The sequence below is a fragment of the Typopeltis vanoorti genome, chromosome 1 (assembly GCF_054136105.1).
Source record: "Typopeltis vanoorti isolate ZY-2024b chromosome 1, IOZ_Tvanoo_1.0, whole genome shotgun sequence".
NCBI classification, from domain to species: domain Eukaryota; kingdom Metazoa; phylum Arthropoda; class Arachnida; order Uropygi; family Thelyphonidae; genus Typopeltis; species Typopeltis vanoorti.
The window spans coordinates 17,621,334-17,639,400 of NC_143549.1; the positions used below are offsets into that span (position 1 = coordinate 17,621,334).

An 18,067-nucleotide genomic window follows, 5' to 3' on the forward strand; every position below is an offset into this window, starting at 1 on the left:
CTTTGACCCTTAAGCACCCCTTATTCTGTCTATTACTGATTTATTGGTTTGCTTTGCAGTCCTTGGTATTCTTAGTAAACGTCTCCAAACCCATAATTCAAATGCATCTATCTTTCTTCTTTCACTTTTTCTCAGGGTCCAACTTTCGCATCTATACAGCACCACAACGAATACCATTGCTTTCACGATTCTGATTTTTGTTGCGAGGCTGATATCTTTAAAGATCTTGCTTAAATTTGTGATTGCTTTTTTTTTTCCCGAGTAATAATCTAACTTCTTCGGTACAATAACCATCTTTATCAATTTGAGATCCTAGGAACACAAAATTGTTAACTGCTTCCATTTTCTCTCCATCTACTTCAAAATCATTAAGTTCACATTTTGCCATAACTTTTGTCTTTTTGAGGTTAAGTTTAAGACCATATTTAGCACTTTAACTTTCATAATAAGTTCCTTCAAATCTTCTTTGCATTCTGCTAGCAAGGTGGTATCATCTGCATACCTCAAATTATTAATATTTTTTCCACCAATTTTAATTCCAACTGGAGACTCCTCCATCCCTGCCATTCTTAAAATGTATTCACTGTACAAGTTAAACAGGTATGGAGATTAAATACATCCTTGTCGCACTCCTTTACCTATTGTGAAATACTCAATTTCTCCAAGATCTGTTCGGACAGTAACTTCTTGTTCATAATAAAGATTCCTTAGAAGGATAATGAAATGTTCTGGGACTCCCATTGTTCTTAACACATTCCACAGTTTCACATGATCTACATAGTCAAAAGCCTTGCTATAGTCAAGAAACAAAGGTAGACATTCTTGTGATATTCCTGTGCTCTTTCTATTATCCATCTCACATTGACAATTTGATCTCTTGTTCCTCTGCCTTTTTGAAATCTTGCCTGTTCATGTGGCATTTCTCTCTTCATGAATGGTTCCAGTCATGAAGAGAGCATTGCCTTTCTTCAATAAAGGTATATAAACTGATTTTTTCCATTCTCTAGGCCATGTAGTTGTGATCCAAATTTGCTGACATAGAGCTGTTAAAATTTTAACTGCCTCTTCTCCTAGGGCTTTGAGCAGCTCAATGGGTATATCATCTCCTCCTGGTGGTTTCTTTTTGGATATCTGTTGCAGTGCCCACCTTTGTTCACTCTCCACTGGTACTGGTTCCTGAAAGCAGGTAGACTTCAAATTTTCGAATCGCATGAAATGAGTTGCATGGTAGCACTCAACACGATAAAAGGCAAAAGGCTGTGCTAAATGAATTGTTTGAAAGAAGCTCTTTTCATGAAGAAATCAAGTTGCGAGCTTGGATGTCTTGTAATGTCTTGAAGACATCTAGATTTCACATAGAGAAGAATTATTGGAAAGCTGAAGAAGGCTGCAGAATTACTGCAGGCTTGTATTCAGGCAGCACTGGTCAGTATTTGAAACCAGAATCTCTCTCTTCCATGGAGCATGAAGACATTGTTGGTTGTAACAGCAAAATGTCATCAGCACACCATGGCAGGTCAGCTTGCAAGTCAACTCCATTCAAGCACTGGTATGTGGATACCTTGACAAACTGGCAAGACAAGTAGGCCTGTAGTCTGCATTCCTTTATCCACAGCTCATCATAGTTCATTTTCATGGTGGTACAATAATACATTAGTTCAATGTGCTAATGTACTGTTGTACTATGTGTTTAATGTACTATTACTGCTTAGCATGACAAGAATGCTTTTGAAAGGAATAGATACAGAAGTGCTGGGATCATGGTGTGGAGAAGCATTATGCTTAATGGATGCTACAAGTGTTGGAAAAAGGGACTGACTGGTGAATGTTATTGCATCGAAGTTTTTCAGCATCATGTTAGATTGTTCTGTGGTGCTGTAGGTGAATTCATTTTTATAGATAGTGCAACACAGCATTATACTCAATCTATGGAGATAATACTTCTAGAAACCAAGGATATTAATTAAATTGAGTGACCAGCACACTCCCAAGATCTCAACTCCATAGAACACATTTGGATGCAATAGGGAGATGCATTGCTGCTCAAAATTTAATGAAAACAAACAAGGGTTTATCCTTTCTCTGAAGGAGTATGCAAGTTTTCCTCAAAGTACTCTTGCATCACTTGGTGCTAATCATGGTACGACATTGAGAGATGCATTACAGTTCAGTGTAGACATCTGAAATGTATATCCACATAGTTTTCTATAAGCACTACATTAATTCCTGAAGTGATATTACGTCCTTTGGAAATTTGTTGCTTTTGCCGAAAATGTATTGCAGTTTAATTTGTACAAAATTTATTATACATATTTTGTGTAATATTATTTATTAGTATGTCGGCAGTAAATTTATGTCCACATTTGGCTGTAGTCAAGTTTTTCATATACAGGTAAAAATGTAGTTCATCCTTTGCTTTTTGATACCAGTATATATACCCACATGAGAAATCATATGGCATTAACTTGCTCTTGTGAAAGAGTGAATCTAGTGCAGTGGTAGGTATGGGGAGTTTTGGGAGACAAAACTTGGGTATGATTTTAACACAAGTTCACTAATGTGCTACCAGAAAAAAACTTCAGAAATTCACACTTCTTATCATTTTAACCATACACTCCAGCTCATTTTTTTACCTGGCAGGGAAATATAAGCAGATGGTACAGCAATAGCTTCCCTCCTGCTAATCTTTACTTGGTATTTTGAACATTTTTGGTCTTAAAACCAGCTTCTTTCAAATTTATGAATAAGCAAAACAAGCTGTAACTTAGTGCCTCACATTACAAGAGGTCTCTGCCTCAAAATTGGACTAGTCTTCTTAAAACCTTAAATCTGGCACTACATGGGCAGGGACATGCTAGAAGCTATCCTTAGCACTAGTTTCAGGCTAAACAAGATATTTTTTCTTTTAGATCTACACTGGGAAGGTGCATCTGCCATCCCACCCAGCAGTATGGTGTTATCAAAACCTTAGCATATAGTTTGAAAATTACTGAACTTATACTTCACAAGCATGAAATTTCATTTTATAAAATTAAATATACTTTTGCCATTTGCACTGTTAGGGTATCAAAAATCAAGTGATAAACTGCAATTTTTTTAATTAAAAAAAAGTTTCAGAATAACCTGAATTTTAAAATTTTATTTTTTAGGAATATACTAATGAAATTGAGAGACTCAGACGGGATTTAATGGCAACAAAAGAGAAACATGGTATTTATGTTGACAGTGAAATATACTCGTAAGTAATTATTTTTAATGTATTTTAAATATTTTTTTAAATATCTGAAATCTTTTAGATTATAAAGATTGTATATAGAAATTGTATAAAGAGTATACAACATCACATGTTAACACTACACACAAACATAGTCCATTATCAGATTGCTGATAGGTAAAGTCAGGGTATGTGTGTGCATGGTATTACAATAGTATTGCTTGAAAACATTCCATCATTACTAAACTTCCTATCAACAATTTTCTTCCAGCTTATCTTATCCATCAAGACTTCAATGTTGTCAAATCTACTACTGTCTTTTAAGATGCTTCTTACTGTATTGATGCACCAAGATCTTGAACTTCTTTTTCCTGCAGTCGTAAAAAAAAAAAAAAGTTGACCTTTGCTCTCTTATTCTTTTTTAGTGACCACCTGAAAGTAGCTTTTCTCACACATCCCCGAATGCAAGTAGTATTAAGTTCTCTCCTAATATCCTCGATTTAAATATCATTTAAATCGAGGAAATTGATTTTGCCATCAATGTGATCTGTTCATTCTTATCTCATCTTACTCAAAAGTTGGAAGTCTCATATCTCTGTCTCCAGTCCTTGATAAAGTGTTTTATTTCAAACAACTTGCAAATACATAATCATCAAATTCCTGCCATGTACCCTCAAGGGGTGTACAGGATATGATAGTACTAAATGAAAAAAACTACGTCATTACTAACTTCCTATCTATAATTTTCCTCCAAATCAGTCTGTTACTTGTCAAGACTCCAGGATTATCAGATCTTATATTACTGTCGTCTAAGGCACTTTGTATCGTATCAATCCTCCTATATCTTGGTCTTCCTCTGGGTCATTTTCCTGCCAACCTGGCAGAGAACATCTGTTTTGCTAATCTTTCCTTGCCCATTCTGTTTAAGTGACCATACCACCTGAGATTAGCTCTGCTAACGTCAGCATCCAGGATGTTGACAATGTCAAGTTATTTTCTAATATCCTCGTTTTTAATATGATATTGCCATTGATGACATATGTTCACGCCTATAATTTTTCTCAGGACTCTCATATCTGCAGTCTCTAGTCTTTGAAGTGTTTTACTTCTGACCCAGCTCTCAGATCCACAAGTTAAAACTGGTTTGAACACTGTTGTCTTGTATACAGCTAATTTAGTGTTCCAACAAATTTCTCTTATTCCATATGAATTTATTCAGTTGACTTCCCACCATACCAGCTTTGCTGATTCTGTTGCCTATTTCTATATTTAATTTACCATCTTCAGTAAAAATCGTGCCTAAGTAGCTGAAATATTTTACTTGTACCACAGGTTCTCCATTCACAACACAGTTGACATTTTCAATGATTCTGCCTATTTTCATTGTCTGTCTTTTTATTGCTGATCTTCATACCATACCTATTACAACAGCTATTCGATTTAGTCAGAGAATCTTGCAGACTTGTAGCAGATTTATTTACACGTATAACATCATCTGCATAAAGCAAAGAGCTGACATTAATATCTCCAATTTTGATATCATGTTTAATACCACTTTCCTTCATAATGTGATCCATATAGTTAATGAATAACAGGGGTGATAATGTACATCCTTGTCTCACACCAGATTTAACATTAAACCACCTTCCTGTACTTCCTTTAATTCTAACTGCTGACTTACAACTCAAATAAAGACTAAGTATTGCTTGATATAATGCCCCATTGACACAATATATCTGCAGCATATTGAATGGCTTCTCTCTTGGCACCTTGTTATATGCCTTTTTCCAAATCAACAAAACTTAAATACAGATCTTCACTTTACGACAAATAGTCGTAAAGTGAAGATCTGATCCTGACAGCCTCTATTTGGCCTGAATCCAGCTTGTTCTTCACCAAGCTTTTCTTCACACAATTCTTCTCAACCGTTTCTCAAGTATACTTGCATAGATCTTGCCAGGAACACTCAGTAGGGAAATACCCCTGTAATTCTCGCATTCAATTTTATTTCCCTTTTTATATATGGGTACTATGAGAGCTCTACTCCAATCCTTGGGAATTCGTTCCTCTGTCCAGGCTTTCTGAACTATGCAGTGCAGCCACTGTAAAACTCTTATACCACCATACTTCAGTATTTCTGGTCGAATATCATCTACTCCTGCTGCGTTTCCACATTTCAAGCCTTTGATGGCTTTTTCTACTTCAAGTATGGATATGTATTCCTGACTGCATGCCTGGTCAGTGTTTTTTACCACTGTGCTGTCATCACTGCTTGTTTGTTTCATTTAGCAGTTTTTCAAAGTAATTACTCCATACTTCAAGGATATCTTTTTCTACCGTTTTCATGTCACTTTTATCATCTCTAAGTCCTTTTACAGCACTCGTTTCTCCATTCCTAAGCTTCTTTAACAACCTCAAGAATATTTTCCTCCCATGTCTTCCCATGACTTTTCTTTAGCAAGTTTTACAGTGTTTAGCATTCTTGCATTTGTCTCTATATTCTCTAAGAGCACAAGCTGACTTATTTGACAGGATCTTTTGATGTGCTTTCTTCTTTTCCTTCATTGCCTCTTTAACTTCCTGTGTCCACCAGGGAGTTCTGATTTTTTTTATCCTTGCACACAACCTCACCACATGCCTCTCTGGCAGAATCAATCGTTGTTTTCTTCAGAGTTTGCCACTGAATCTCCAAGGTTTGATTCCTGTTCTCAAACTCATTCATTTTTTTTTTCAGTAATCTATGTGTATTTTAGTCTACAGTTCACATCTGAGAGCTGCTCAACTTTTATTTGCTTTAAAACTTTCTTACATGTTGTTCTTTTCAATATGAAATTCAGTTTTATCCTGCTCAAGACTAAATAGTGATCACTTCCAATTTCACATCCTCTGTACAATCTGGTGTCCTGCACCAGGGAGAAAACATCACAACTAACAATGACATAGTCAATGAGACTTTTCTTATTCCTTGCCGCTTCTCTCCATGTGCTTTGATCAATGCTTTGTATATAGCTAGTTCAGTGTTTTGACTAATTTTTCTCTAATTCAAAATAAATTTAGTCAGTTGACTTTCTGCCATACCACTTTGCTAATTTCATTGTTTATCCATCTTCATAAAAAAAATTGTCCCCAACTAGCTGAAATGTTTTTCTTCTGTACCTTCTCCATTCAACATGCAATTGACATTTTCACTGTCTGTGCCTTTTTATTGCTGAATTTCATAAATTTATTTCAGTAGCTTTTCAAATTTGACCATGAAATCCTGCAGATTTGTACTGGATTTATGTAGATGTTTAATATCTGTGTAAAATAAAGAGCTGAAATTAACCCCCAATTTTGATCAAGTTTAATGCCACATTTCCTTTATAATGTGATCTACACAGATGATGAATAACAGATGGAGATAATTTGCACTATTATCTCACAACTAGTTTAACATCAGACCATTTACTGTACCTTCTTTAATTTGAACTGATTTACAACTGAAATATAGACTTAGTGTTTGAACAGCTTTTTCTCTTAGCACCTTGTCATATGCCTTTTCCAGATCTACAAAACTTAAATATGATCCTTGTGATATTCCCACAATTTTTTAACTATTTGTCTTAAAGTGAAAATCTGTCTTATTTAGCCTGAACCAAACTTGTTTTCTTCTTCATGCTTTCCTTCTCTGTTGTTATATCAATTAATGTTTTCTTTAGGGTTGCACTGAATCTCTGATGATTTGTTCATGATTTCATATGGTTTAATATATATATATATATATATATATATACACACACACACACACACATACAGGGTGTTCGGGATAAATTTGACATATTTATAATTAATTATATTTTTCCGTAAGTTACATGTATTAACACACACTTCTCTTCATTTAAAAGTTTGGACCCTTCTTCATTCACATACAAGATGTCAGAAAGGATGGATAGCTGGAACCCACCTGAATCATGGAAGAGAATAACTTGTATCATGATGATTCGTGCCCGCCATCAAAATAAGGATATTACGACTGCTGCCCAATGCTCCCTGAATACAGTAAAAACAATCAGGCATGAACTAGAGACTTGCAATGGTGACTACGAGGATGTAGCAAGAAGAAAGATCCCTAGCAGACGATCTGATTGCGTTCGTACAGCAGAATTCCTCGCAAATCTGCAGGAACAGGTGTTGAAGAACCCTGGCATTGGAATTCGGGCTTTGTTCGTGGAGTTGCTAACTGTAGTCAAGCCCTGGATAACAAGGGTAGGCAATGGTAGGCCGTATGTATGGCAGCAGGATTCGGCCCCTTGCCACACTTCTGGGAAAAGTCAAAAATGGTTGTCTGAAAATTTCTACGACTTCACCAGTCCAAATGTTTGGCCTCCAAACTCCCCAGACCTTAACCCCATGGATTATTTTGTATGGGGCGCAGTTGAAAAAGACACCAATCGCACTTCCAGTAATACAAAAGCCCAGTTAATGGATAAAATTAAAACAGTTTTTGCGGCCCTTCCCAGGGAGACTGTAGCATCAGCTTGTTCGAGGTTCCGAAGCAGAATTGAAGCTGTGATCGATGCTAATGGTGGTTATTTTGAGTAAATCTTGTTGATAGTATTGTAATTAACTCTGCCTGTAATGTTTTTTTGTCAATTCATTAAATTTAATAGATACAAAGAAGATTTTCTTTTTCCTTACGAAACTGTCAAATTTATCCCGAACACCCTGTATATATATTTGGAATAATATTGATGTATCATCTCTAAAATCTGCTCAGCTTTGATTTGTTTTAAAACTTTCTCATGCACTTTTCTTTTCAATATGGTATTCAGTTTTATCGTCCTGAAAAATTGGTGAAAACTTTCTGTTTCAAATACTTTCTTATACTGGTCTTGGACCAGTGTAAATGTGTTGACAGTAACATGGTAAGATTTCTTGCAGTTGAATTGAATTCTCCATTGACATGAAGAATTCAATTCCTCAACAGAACTGCAGGAGGAGCTTGTCATTATTATTAGATTACCTATTTTCTCCAAATATTTTTATGTCTGGTAATCATTTCCTACTCATGTGTTTAGAGCATCATGAATTAGTTTTCCATTTTCTTTGAATAAACTGTCTTCTCTAATGCCTCAAAAAATTCCTCTACTTGTACAAGTTTGTGGAACTATAGGCAGAAATAAGTGTTATTGTCCAGTTTCCCAATTCCAGTATTTGCCCACATCACTACTTGATATTCCCTGCCATTCAAGAAGATTATCCTACTATTTAGTGTTAAATGCTGTAATTATTCTTTTCCTGCTTGTCACTCCTGAAGGTAGCATCTTGTACCTGTTGCTCTGATACAAGATGCAAATTATCATCTGTTTTTGCTTTCTTAGTTTCACTAATGCATATTATCCTCAGGTTGAATTGTTTTTCTAGTTTTGTATTGAGCTCTGATGCTTAGTTGGGATTTGTTCTAGTAGCTTACTGTTCAGCCTGGTTCATTGTGAAAACAATATTGGACTTGTTTAACCAAGAGACATCCCATTTGGAATGAAATTCTGTATGTTGCAATATCATTTTGCATGTAGTCTTAAATCTAAGAATACAATTTGGTCAGCTAAATTCCAAATTGCCATCCTATCCTTATTCATCCAGTATCCAGGTAGATAACTAACAGCGTGAATCACAACAATGTGAGGATTGAATATTTGGTCAGAATCCTTGGTTTGTTTTACAGATTTCTTAATAGGCTACATGGAGGTCATCAAGATATTCAGCCTTGAACCTTTAAACATGTCACCCAGGCCATATACTAGATGAAATGTAAGTAGTAAATAGATTAGAAAAGTAACCATAGTTCATGTATTTTATGGAATTGAATTATTTTTGATATCTGAAGTTACTTTGAAAGACTTAAGGAAAAATGTATCAATGCTTGAGGTAGAAAATACATTGAAAGATTGAAATGGAGAAAGGCAGTTGCAGTAGATAATATTTGATCAGATATGCTCAAATATCATCAAAGTCTTGACATATATCATCAAGGGGCATATAGGATATGATAGAACTACATCAAAAATTTGCATCACCTCTAAATTTCTATCTACAATTTTCTTCCAAATCAATCTGTTACTTGACAAGACTCCAACAGTATCAGATTTTGTAGATCTTATCTTTCTGTCTGCAAAATCAGATTTTACTACATCAGTCTACCTATATCTTGGTTTTTGTCTGGGTCTTTTTCCTGCCAACCTGGCAGAGAACGCATGTTTTGCTAATCTTTCCTCTCCCATTTTGTTTAAGTCACCATACCACCTGAGATTACCTCTGCTAACACATTCCTGGATGCTGATAATGTCAAGTTATTTCCTAACATCTTCATTTTTAATGATATTTTCATTGATATCTGTTTGTGTCCCTAATCTTTTTAGGAACTCTCATATCTGCAGTCTGTAGTCTTTCGTCAAGTGTTTTATTTCTAACCCAGCTATTAGATCCATAAGTTAAAATTGCCTTCAACACTGTCTTGTAATTTTTATACAGCTAATTTTTTATTTTTATACAGCTAATTTTTTATTTTTATACAGCTAGTGTTTTGACTAATTTCTATGTTATTCCATATTAATTTATTCAGTTGACTTCCTACCATACCAGTTTTGTTGATTCCGTTGCATATTTCCATATTTAACTTGCCATCTTAAGGTACTTAAGGGTCAAAGCTGTATAACTGAGGAGAACTCCACATAGCCTTTAAAGAAATGCTGAGAACTGACCAGGGCTTCTGACCTAATGTCCAATTCTCACCTACTCATGGTGCACCCTGTTAGGTATCCAGCTGGATGTGGAACAAATGAGGATTGGCTGGCAATTCGGGATTTAGCCAACAAAATTGTATTCTTGGCTTAAACAACAATATAAAGTCACAATACAACATGACAGAATTTCATGCCAGCTGAGTTGTTGACTAGTTAATCAAGCCCCCCCCCACATTGAACAGGGAACCAGAGCAAAGTACAGTACTGGAACAAATCCTTAAACACACCCCAACTCAACATTGCAGAGTTCAAGATCAGTATCAACATAAAAAGTCTGAATGGCAAAGAAATGGAGCTAGCTGAGGAATTGGATAAGTACTAGATCAATATAATAGAGGTGAGTGAAACAAACAAATACAAAAAACTGGTGAGATCTTTCTGAGCAATAATTATAAAATGTTATATTCATGCAATGACTATCAAGGAAAAGCACCTTTTAAGAAAAGATATAGCCATAGTATTAAATAAGAGGCTAATCTTGAATGGCAGGCAATATTAAGTAGAGTGATGTGAGAAAATATGATAATGGGGAATTTCACAATGGGAATTTGTGCATATGGCTCCACAGAAGGTAGAAGTGGATTTTTTTTTTTTTTTTTTTTTTTTTTTTTTTTTTTTGTCTTTAGAGAAAGCATTTGATGAAATGAAAGAGAAAAAGTTGATGCTAGTTGGGGATCTAAATAGCAGAGTAGGAAATGATAGTCGAATATAAAATTATGGTGGAAAAATTTGGAGAAAAAAACAAAGCTACTAATAATGGCAAATACCTGTTGGATTTCTGCTCAGGACATAGACTGGTTATTATTAACACAGTGTTCCAACATAATAATGTGCACAAATTCAGATGGAGAGAAGAGGCAAGGAATAAGAAAAGTCCTGTTGAATATGTTTTTGCTGATAGTGATATTTCCTCACTAGTGCAAGATACTTGAGTGTACAGAGGATTTTAAATTGGAACTAATCACCATTCAGTCTTGAGCAGAATAAAATTGAAATTCATATCTTAAAGAACATGTAACAAAGTTTTAATGCAAATAAAAGTTGAGCAGCTCTCAGATGTGAACTGTAGATTAAAATACACAAATATTATTCATGAAAAAATGAGACTTTGAGAACGTGAACTAAAGAGATTCAGTGGCAAACTCTGAAGAAAACATTGATTCAGCCAGAGAGGCATGTGGTGATGTTATCTGCAAGGATAGAAAAATCAGATCTCCATGGTAGACAGATCAAGTTAAAGAGGCAATGAAGGAAAAGAAGAAAGCATATCAAGAGCTCCTGGCAAATAAGTCAGCTTGTGCTCTTAGAGAATATAGCAACAAATGTAAGAAAGCTAAACACTATGAAAAACTGGCTAAACAAGTCATGGGAAGATTGATAAGAAGATAGAAAAGAAATATCAAGAAGATGGAAAGATATTCTAGAGGTTATTGAAAATCAGAAATGAAGAAAACAGTTCTGTAAAAGGAATTAGGGGTGATAAAGGTGACATGAAAACTAGAAATAAAAGTGATCCTTGAATTATGGAGTGATTATTTCGAAAAATTGCAAAATGAAACAATCAGTGAGAGCACAATGGTAAAAAAAAAAAAAAAACTGACCAAGCAAGCAGACAGGAACACATATCCATACTTGAATCAGAATAAGCCATCAAAAGCCTGAAATAAGGAAAGGCAGCAGGAGTAGATGATATTCGTCCAGAAATGCTCAAGTATGGAGGTATAAAAGTCTTGCATTAGCTGCAATGTAAGAAGTTCAGAAGGCCTGGACAGAGGGATGAATTCAGATGATTGGAATAAAGCTCTCATAGTACCCAGGGTGCTTAAGGGACAAAGCTATATAACTGAGACGAGACCTCCACATAGCCTTTAAAGGAATGCAGGGCTTCTGACCTTATGTCCAATCCTCACCTTCTTGTGGTGCACCCTGTTGGGTATCTACCAGGATACTGAATGAATGAGGATGGGCTGGCAATTTGGGATTTAGCTGACCAAATTGTATTCTTATTTGCTTAAACCAAAATACAAAATGATGGTACCACATGACAAAATTTCATGCCGGCTGGGACGTTGCCCAGTTAAACAAGGCCCCGTTGTTTTCGCCAGGGAACTGGGGCGAACAGTGAAAAGTCAGCTACTGGAACAAATCTGAAAACACACCCTAACTCAACATTACCAGAGTTAAAGATCGGTATTATCAGCATAAGAAGCCTGAATGGCAAAGAAATGGAGCTAGCTGAGGAATTAGATAAGTACCAGATCAACATAATATGGGTGACATAATATCTCATGGGAGGACTTTGGCAAGAACATAGAAAACAAAATATTCTGGAGGTAGTTGAAGAAGCTTAGAAATGGAGGAAAGACTGTTGTAAAAGGAGTTAGAGATGATAAAGGTGACATGGAAACAGCAGAAAAAGATATCCTTGAAGTATGGAGTAATTACTTCGAAAAATTGCTAAATGAAACGAGCAGTGATAGCACACTGTTTAAAAAAAAAAAAAAAAAAAAAAAACACTCAACAGGCATACAGTCAGGAATACATATCCATACTAGAAGTAGAAAAAGCCATCAAAGGCTTTAAATGTGGAAAGGCAGCACTAGTAGATGATGTTCGACCAGAAATGCTGAAGTCTGGTGGTATAAAAGTTTTACAGTGGCTGCACTGCATTTGCTCAGAAAACCTGGACAGAGGGATGAATTCCTAATTACTGGAGTAGAGCTCTCATAGTACCCATATATAAAAAGGGAAATAAAGCTATGTGAGAATTAGAGGTATTTCCCTACTGAGTGTTCCTGGCAAGATTTATGCAAGTATACTTGAGAAACGGTTGAGAAGAATTGCGAAGAACAAGCTGGATACAGGCCAAATAGAGGATGTCAGGATCAGATCTTCACTTTACGACAAATAGTTGTGAAAGCATGGAAATATAACAAAGATCTATATTTAAGTTTTGTCGATCTGGTAAAGGCATATGACAAGGTGCCAAGAGAGAAGCTATTCAATACGCTACAGTTATATGGTGTCAGTGGGACATTATATTAAGCAATACTTAGTCTTTATTTGAGTTGTAAGTCAGCAGTTAGAATTCAAGGAAGTACAGGAAGGTGGTTTAATGTTAAATCTGGTATGAGACTAGGATGTACATTATCCCCTCTGTTATTCATTATTTATATGGATCACATTATGGAGGAAAGTGTATTAAACATGATATAAAAATTGGAGATGTTAATGTCAGCTTTTTGCTTTATGTGGACGATGTTATACTTCTAAATAAATCCGCTACAAGTCTTCAAGATTCCCAGACTAAATTGAATAACTGTTGTAATAGATATGTTATAAAGGTCAGCAATAAAAAGACAGACAATGGAAATAGGCAGAATCGTTGAAAATGTGAACTGCGTTATAAATGGAGAACCTGTGGAACAAGTAAAACATTTCAGCTACTTAGGCATGATTTTTAGTGAAGATGGTAAATTAAATATGGAAATAGACAACAGAATCAACAAAGCTGATATGGTAAGAAGTCAATTGAATAAATTCATATGGAATAAGAGAGAAATTAGTCAGAATACTAAATTAGCTGTGTACAAGACAGTGTTTAAACCAGTTTTAACTTGTGAATCTGAGAGCTAGGTCAAAAGTAAACACTTGACCGAAGACTAGACTGCAGGTATGGGAGTGCTGAGAAAGATTAGAGGCGTGAACAGATGGCATTAATGGCAATATCATATTAAAATCGAGGATATTAGGAAAGAACTTGACATTATCAGCATCCAGAGTGCGTCAGCAGAGCTAATCTCAGGTGGTATGGTCACTTAAACAGAATGGGCAAAGAGAGATTAGCAAAACAAGTGTTCTGTGCCAGGTTGGCAGGAAAACGACCCAGAGGAAGACTAAGATATATGTGGATTGATACTGTACAAAGTGCCTTAGATGATAGTGTTGTGACGTTCTCTTCTTCATGTTCGAATCCACCATCTTGTTACAAGTCACTTTCATAAAAAAAAAACAACTAATTGTAAATTGATCACCAATCCAAGGGTAGAGAAATTTCTATTATACTGCGCCACTCTATCCTTAGATTAGTCTATATAAAATAGCAGGATCAATTCATAGTTAGTTAGCAGTCTCCTCATTCATTCTGGCCGAGGTATTTTATTTTCCACTTGGGATTCCCGCAAGATTCGAATTTTTATGAACGGTGCAATAAAAAGGAATTCCGGCAAACACAATAATTAGATTAACGAAATAAAACATTTAATATAAGCTATATGACACGTACATCAATTCTACCTCTAATTTTAAACAATAGAATAAAGTTAAATATTAGGTCAAGTCAATCATATTAGTTCAATCTTCCAAACATTACATACACTTTCTCAGTTTCTGAGTCACAAAATTCCTACACTTAATTAAATACAATAGAACTTCCCATCTGAATGGTTTCCACACAGTTCTCAGCTATGCTATACGCTTAAAGAACACCGCAGGCACTAATTGCTGTAAATATCTCTCAACAATTCTTATTTTCAAATTCTCATTCGCAAAGAATTTCCACAGTTAAAGTTAGGTTAAACATAGCGTAACTAACATTCAATTCTTCATACATTGATAATGATCAATATGTCAGTGCTTACCAGAAACAGTTCCTAGTACATCAATTACGTTGCGAATAACTTTCAAAATATATTTGTTGCACTTAAGAACACATTTATAAGACTTCTCCACAGTTAACTAAAACACTATTAATCACGCTTCACAACTATGGATATCTGCTGTAAGGTACTTTGATTATCCTTGTTACCACTCATTAAATAATTAAACACTGTGCAGTTCTGCTTAGGGCGATTTAGAATTAAGTCGCAATTCTAGATTAACTGGGTTTAATCAGAATTCTTCACTGAACGTCCAGTTTCTTCATATTATCTGATTGTGGCATTAAATTCCTTTAATTATCACTGCTGACTTTACTTTCAGCTAACTATAAAATTCACTTCGTCTTTTTTCGCTTATAATTATTATCCCCTTTAACTTCTGCCCTTGAGAACTTTTTATTTGCTTCCACCTCTCTAGTTTATACCCTTGCTTCCTTTCACTTCAAAATTTCCGTTCCAACTCTCTCTTGTTACCTCTATATAATTTTTTTATTATCCTTGTCCTAGCTCACGCTCTGTTCCACTCATGCTCGCTTCTTCATGCGTCTCCATGACAACAAATAAAATATAATAAAATTGAGCTATTGCATAACTCTAAACTTCTGTAACAGAAATAAATAGAGAATATTTACATTTCAATTAATACGCAGTTAAAATTATCAAGTACAAATTCTATAATATTAACATAACAATAAATAAAATAGCTTAATAATATTTAATACAGTATTTTCATTATTAATACATATCTTTGATTAATTAATTTAATATTAGACAAAATTAAGGTAGTTATATGAATATTTAATTGTAAAATAAGTGATTTACATTAAATAATATTTACAAGTTTTGCCTATGTGATGGAAGATCATGTTGGATTCTGAAACAAATAATTACTTCAATCTCTATATAATCAGAATCCAACAATAAAAATATAAGATCTGATAATGTTGGGGTCTTGACGAGTAACAGACAATTTTGGAGGAAAGTTGTAGATTAGAAGTTAGTAATGATGTAAATTTTTCATGTAGTACGATCATCTTCTGTACACCCCTTGAGGGTACATAGCAGGAATTTGATGATGATAGTACCTGTATATAAAAAGGGAAATAAAACAATGTGAGAATTAGACTTATTTCTCTATTGAGTGTTCCTTGTAAGACATATGCAAGTATACTTGGAAATGGTTGAAGGATTGTGGAAGGGAAGCTTGATGAATAACAAGCTAGATTTTGGCCACATAGAGGCTGTCAGGATCAGATTTTCACTTCAAGACAGATGAATAATTATGAGAATATAACATTAAGAATTATCAACAAGTTAGCATAAGAATATTTTAATATTTGCCAAATATTTCAGTCTGAAATTAACAGGCTATCATCAGTGGCTTGATAGGTACAGTCTTTACAAGATGGAATACAAACATTTGATCATTCAAAAGTAGAACGAGCTGTGTGATGTTATGTTGCTAAGTATTAGAGAGGGAGAGGTAAATTTCATCAGTGATGAATAAATATATCTCTATCTCCTCACGAATTACAGCAAGAACTTTCCACTATCAAACATTACATGAAATTAAATGACTTCTCTGAAAAGACTACACAACATATGTTAGATTCCTATAATCCACTCCAGAAAAACAAGGAATCAATACATTGAGTTCCAATTCCATATATTTCCAGAATTTCAGAACCAATTTCAAGAATTCTGAAGAAATAATTTGACAGCCACTTATATCTCTATTAATAAAATATCCACCTATTTCCCCTCTTCTAAAGATAAACACTGAATTATATCACTGCCTGGTGTATATCAAGTTCTGTGTGACTGCAATCGGTCATACTATTGACAAACCAGACACTAGAAAAAAGAATACATGAATCATACATTCTTCACAACACATCTAAGTCTGGATTGGTGCAAAATGGGATTGAGACAAGCCACAACATTCTCTGGTCCAGGACTCTCCTTCTACACAGGTGTCGCTATAAATTTGAATGCCTATTCAAAGAGTGCTGAGGCCTTACTTCAAAGCCTAACTTGAATCGGAATGATTGCCTATCCTTGTCAAAAAATATGGGGAAATTTAATCCAAATAACAGTTTTTTGCTATTGGGACCTAATTCTTACATTAGTCTAATGTTATCTTTAATTGAATTTAAAAATTAAGATTGTTGTATGAAATTGTGAATTGATACCTATAATTTATTCATCACTCTGAAATTTACTTCTCTCTAGTACTTAGCAATGTAACATCACACGGCTCGTTCTACTTTTGAATGATCAGTTGTTGTATTCCACCTTGTAAAAACTGTCCTATCTATCCACTGATGATAGTCTGTTAATTTCAGACTGAAATATTTGGCAAGTATTAAAATATTTTTGTGCTAATGTGTTGATAATTCTTAATTTCATGTAACAAGTGTGTCTGAAGAAAGAATGGGAATATAACAAAGATCTGTATTTAAGTTTTGTAGATCTGGAAAAGGCATACGACAAGGTGTGAAGTGAGAAGCTATTCAAAATGCAACAGTTTTATAGTGTCAATGCTACATTTAATAAGCAAGACTTAGTCTTTATGAGTTGTGCGAGGGCTGTTCAATAAGTCCATGCAAGGTCAAAGAGATGGTGCCACCAGTACGTATCAAGGTTATTCTTAGTTGCAGGCATCTGTTGGAGGATCACATACTAAGTTTCATTCAGATAGATCTATTACTCTGTTTGGCATTCATTTGAATTGATCAAGTACCTGATTTGTGAAAAATGGATGAGAAAGAATATTGTGAGTGAACATTACTTTTTGAAAACAGCTCAGCAAACCAAAACTATGCTTGATAAACATTATGTTGAGTCTGCACCTTCGATTAGAATGGTTTATAACGTGTGGTTTAGTAATTTTTGAAGTGACCATATGAGCACAAGTGACGCTGAACGTTCTGGATGCCCTGTTGAGGTTACTACTCCAAAAATTATTGAAAAAATCCAGAATATGGTGATGGATGATAGAACAGTGAAGATGCATGAAATTGCTAAGACTGTGGGTATCTCAAATGACTGAGTACATAATATTTTACTCGTGAGAAAACTATACAAGATGGGTGCTGCATTTGCTCACACTGGATCAAAAGCATCAATGTGTGAACTGTTCGAAGGACAGCTTGAAGCTGTTTCAATGAATCCAGAGGAATTTTTGCATCGTTTCGTAACAATGGATGAAACATGGAATTGTCACTACCAGCCTGAGACCAAGGAACAGTCAAAACAATAGGTTGCAAGCTGGGAACTGCACCAAAAATGAGAAAACTGTTCCTTCTGCAGGAAAGGTTATGGCCACAGTCTTCTGGGACGCTCGTGGCATAATCTTCATAGACTTCTTGGGAAAGGGCAAAACAATTACCGGAGTGTATTATGCGTGTTTG

At 35.0% G+C, this 18,067-nt stretch overlaps 1 protein-coding gene across 2 annotated transcripts in view; it reads left to right on the forward strand.

The window, feature by feature from the left end:
* LOC150109817 (kinesin-like protein KIF11) overlaps nt 1-18,067 on the forward strand; it is a 575,645-nt gene that overhangs the window by 228,529 nt on the left and 329,049 nt on the right. For both annotated transcript variants that reach the window (XM_090396826.1, XM_090396834.1), the window contains exon 10: nt 3,150-3,238. In XM_090396826.1, coding sequence (XP_090252952.1) covers nt 3,150-3,238 — 89 coding nt within the window. The remainder of the gene's footprint in view (nt 1-3,149; nt 3,239-18,067) is intronic.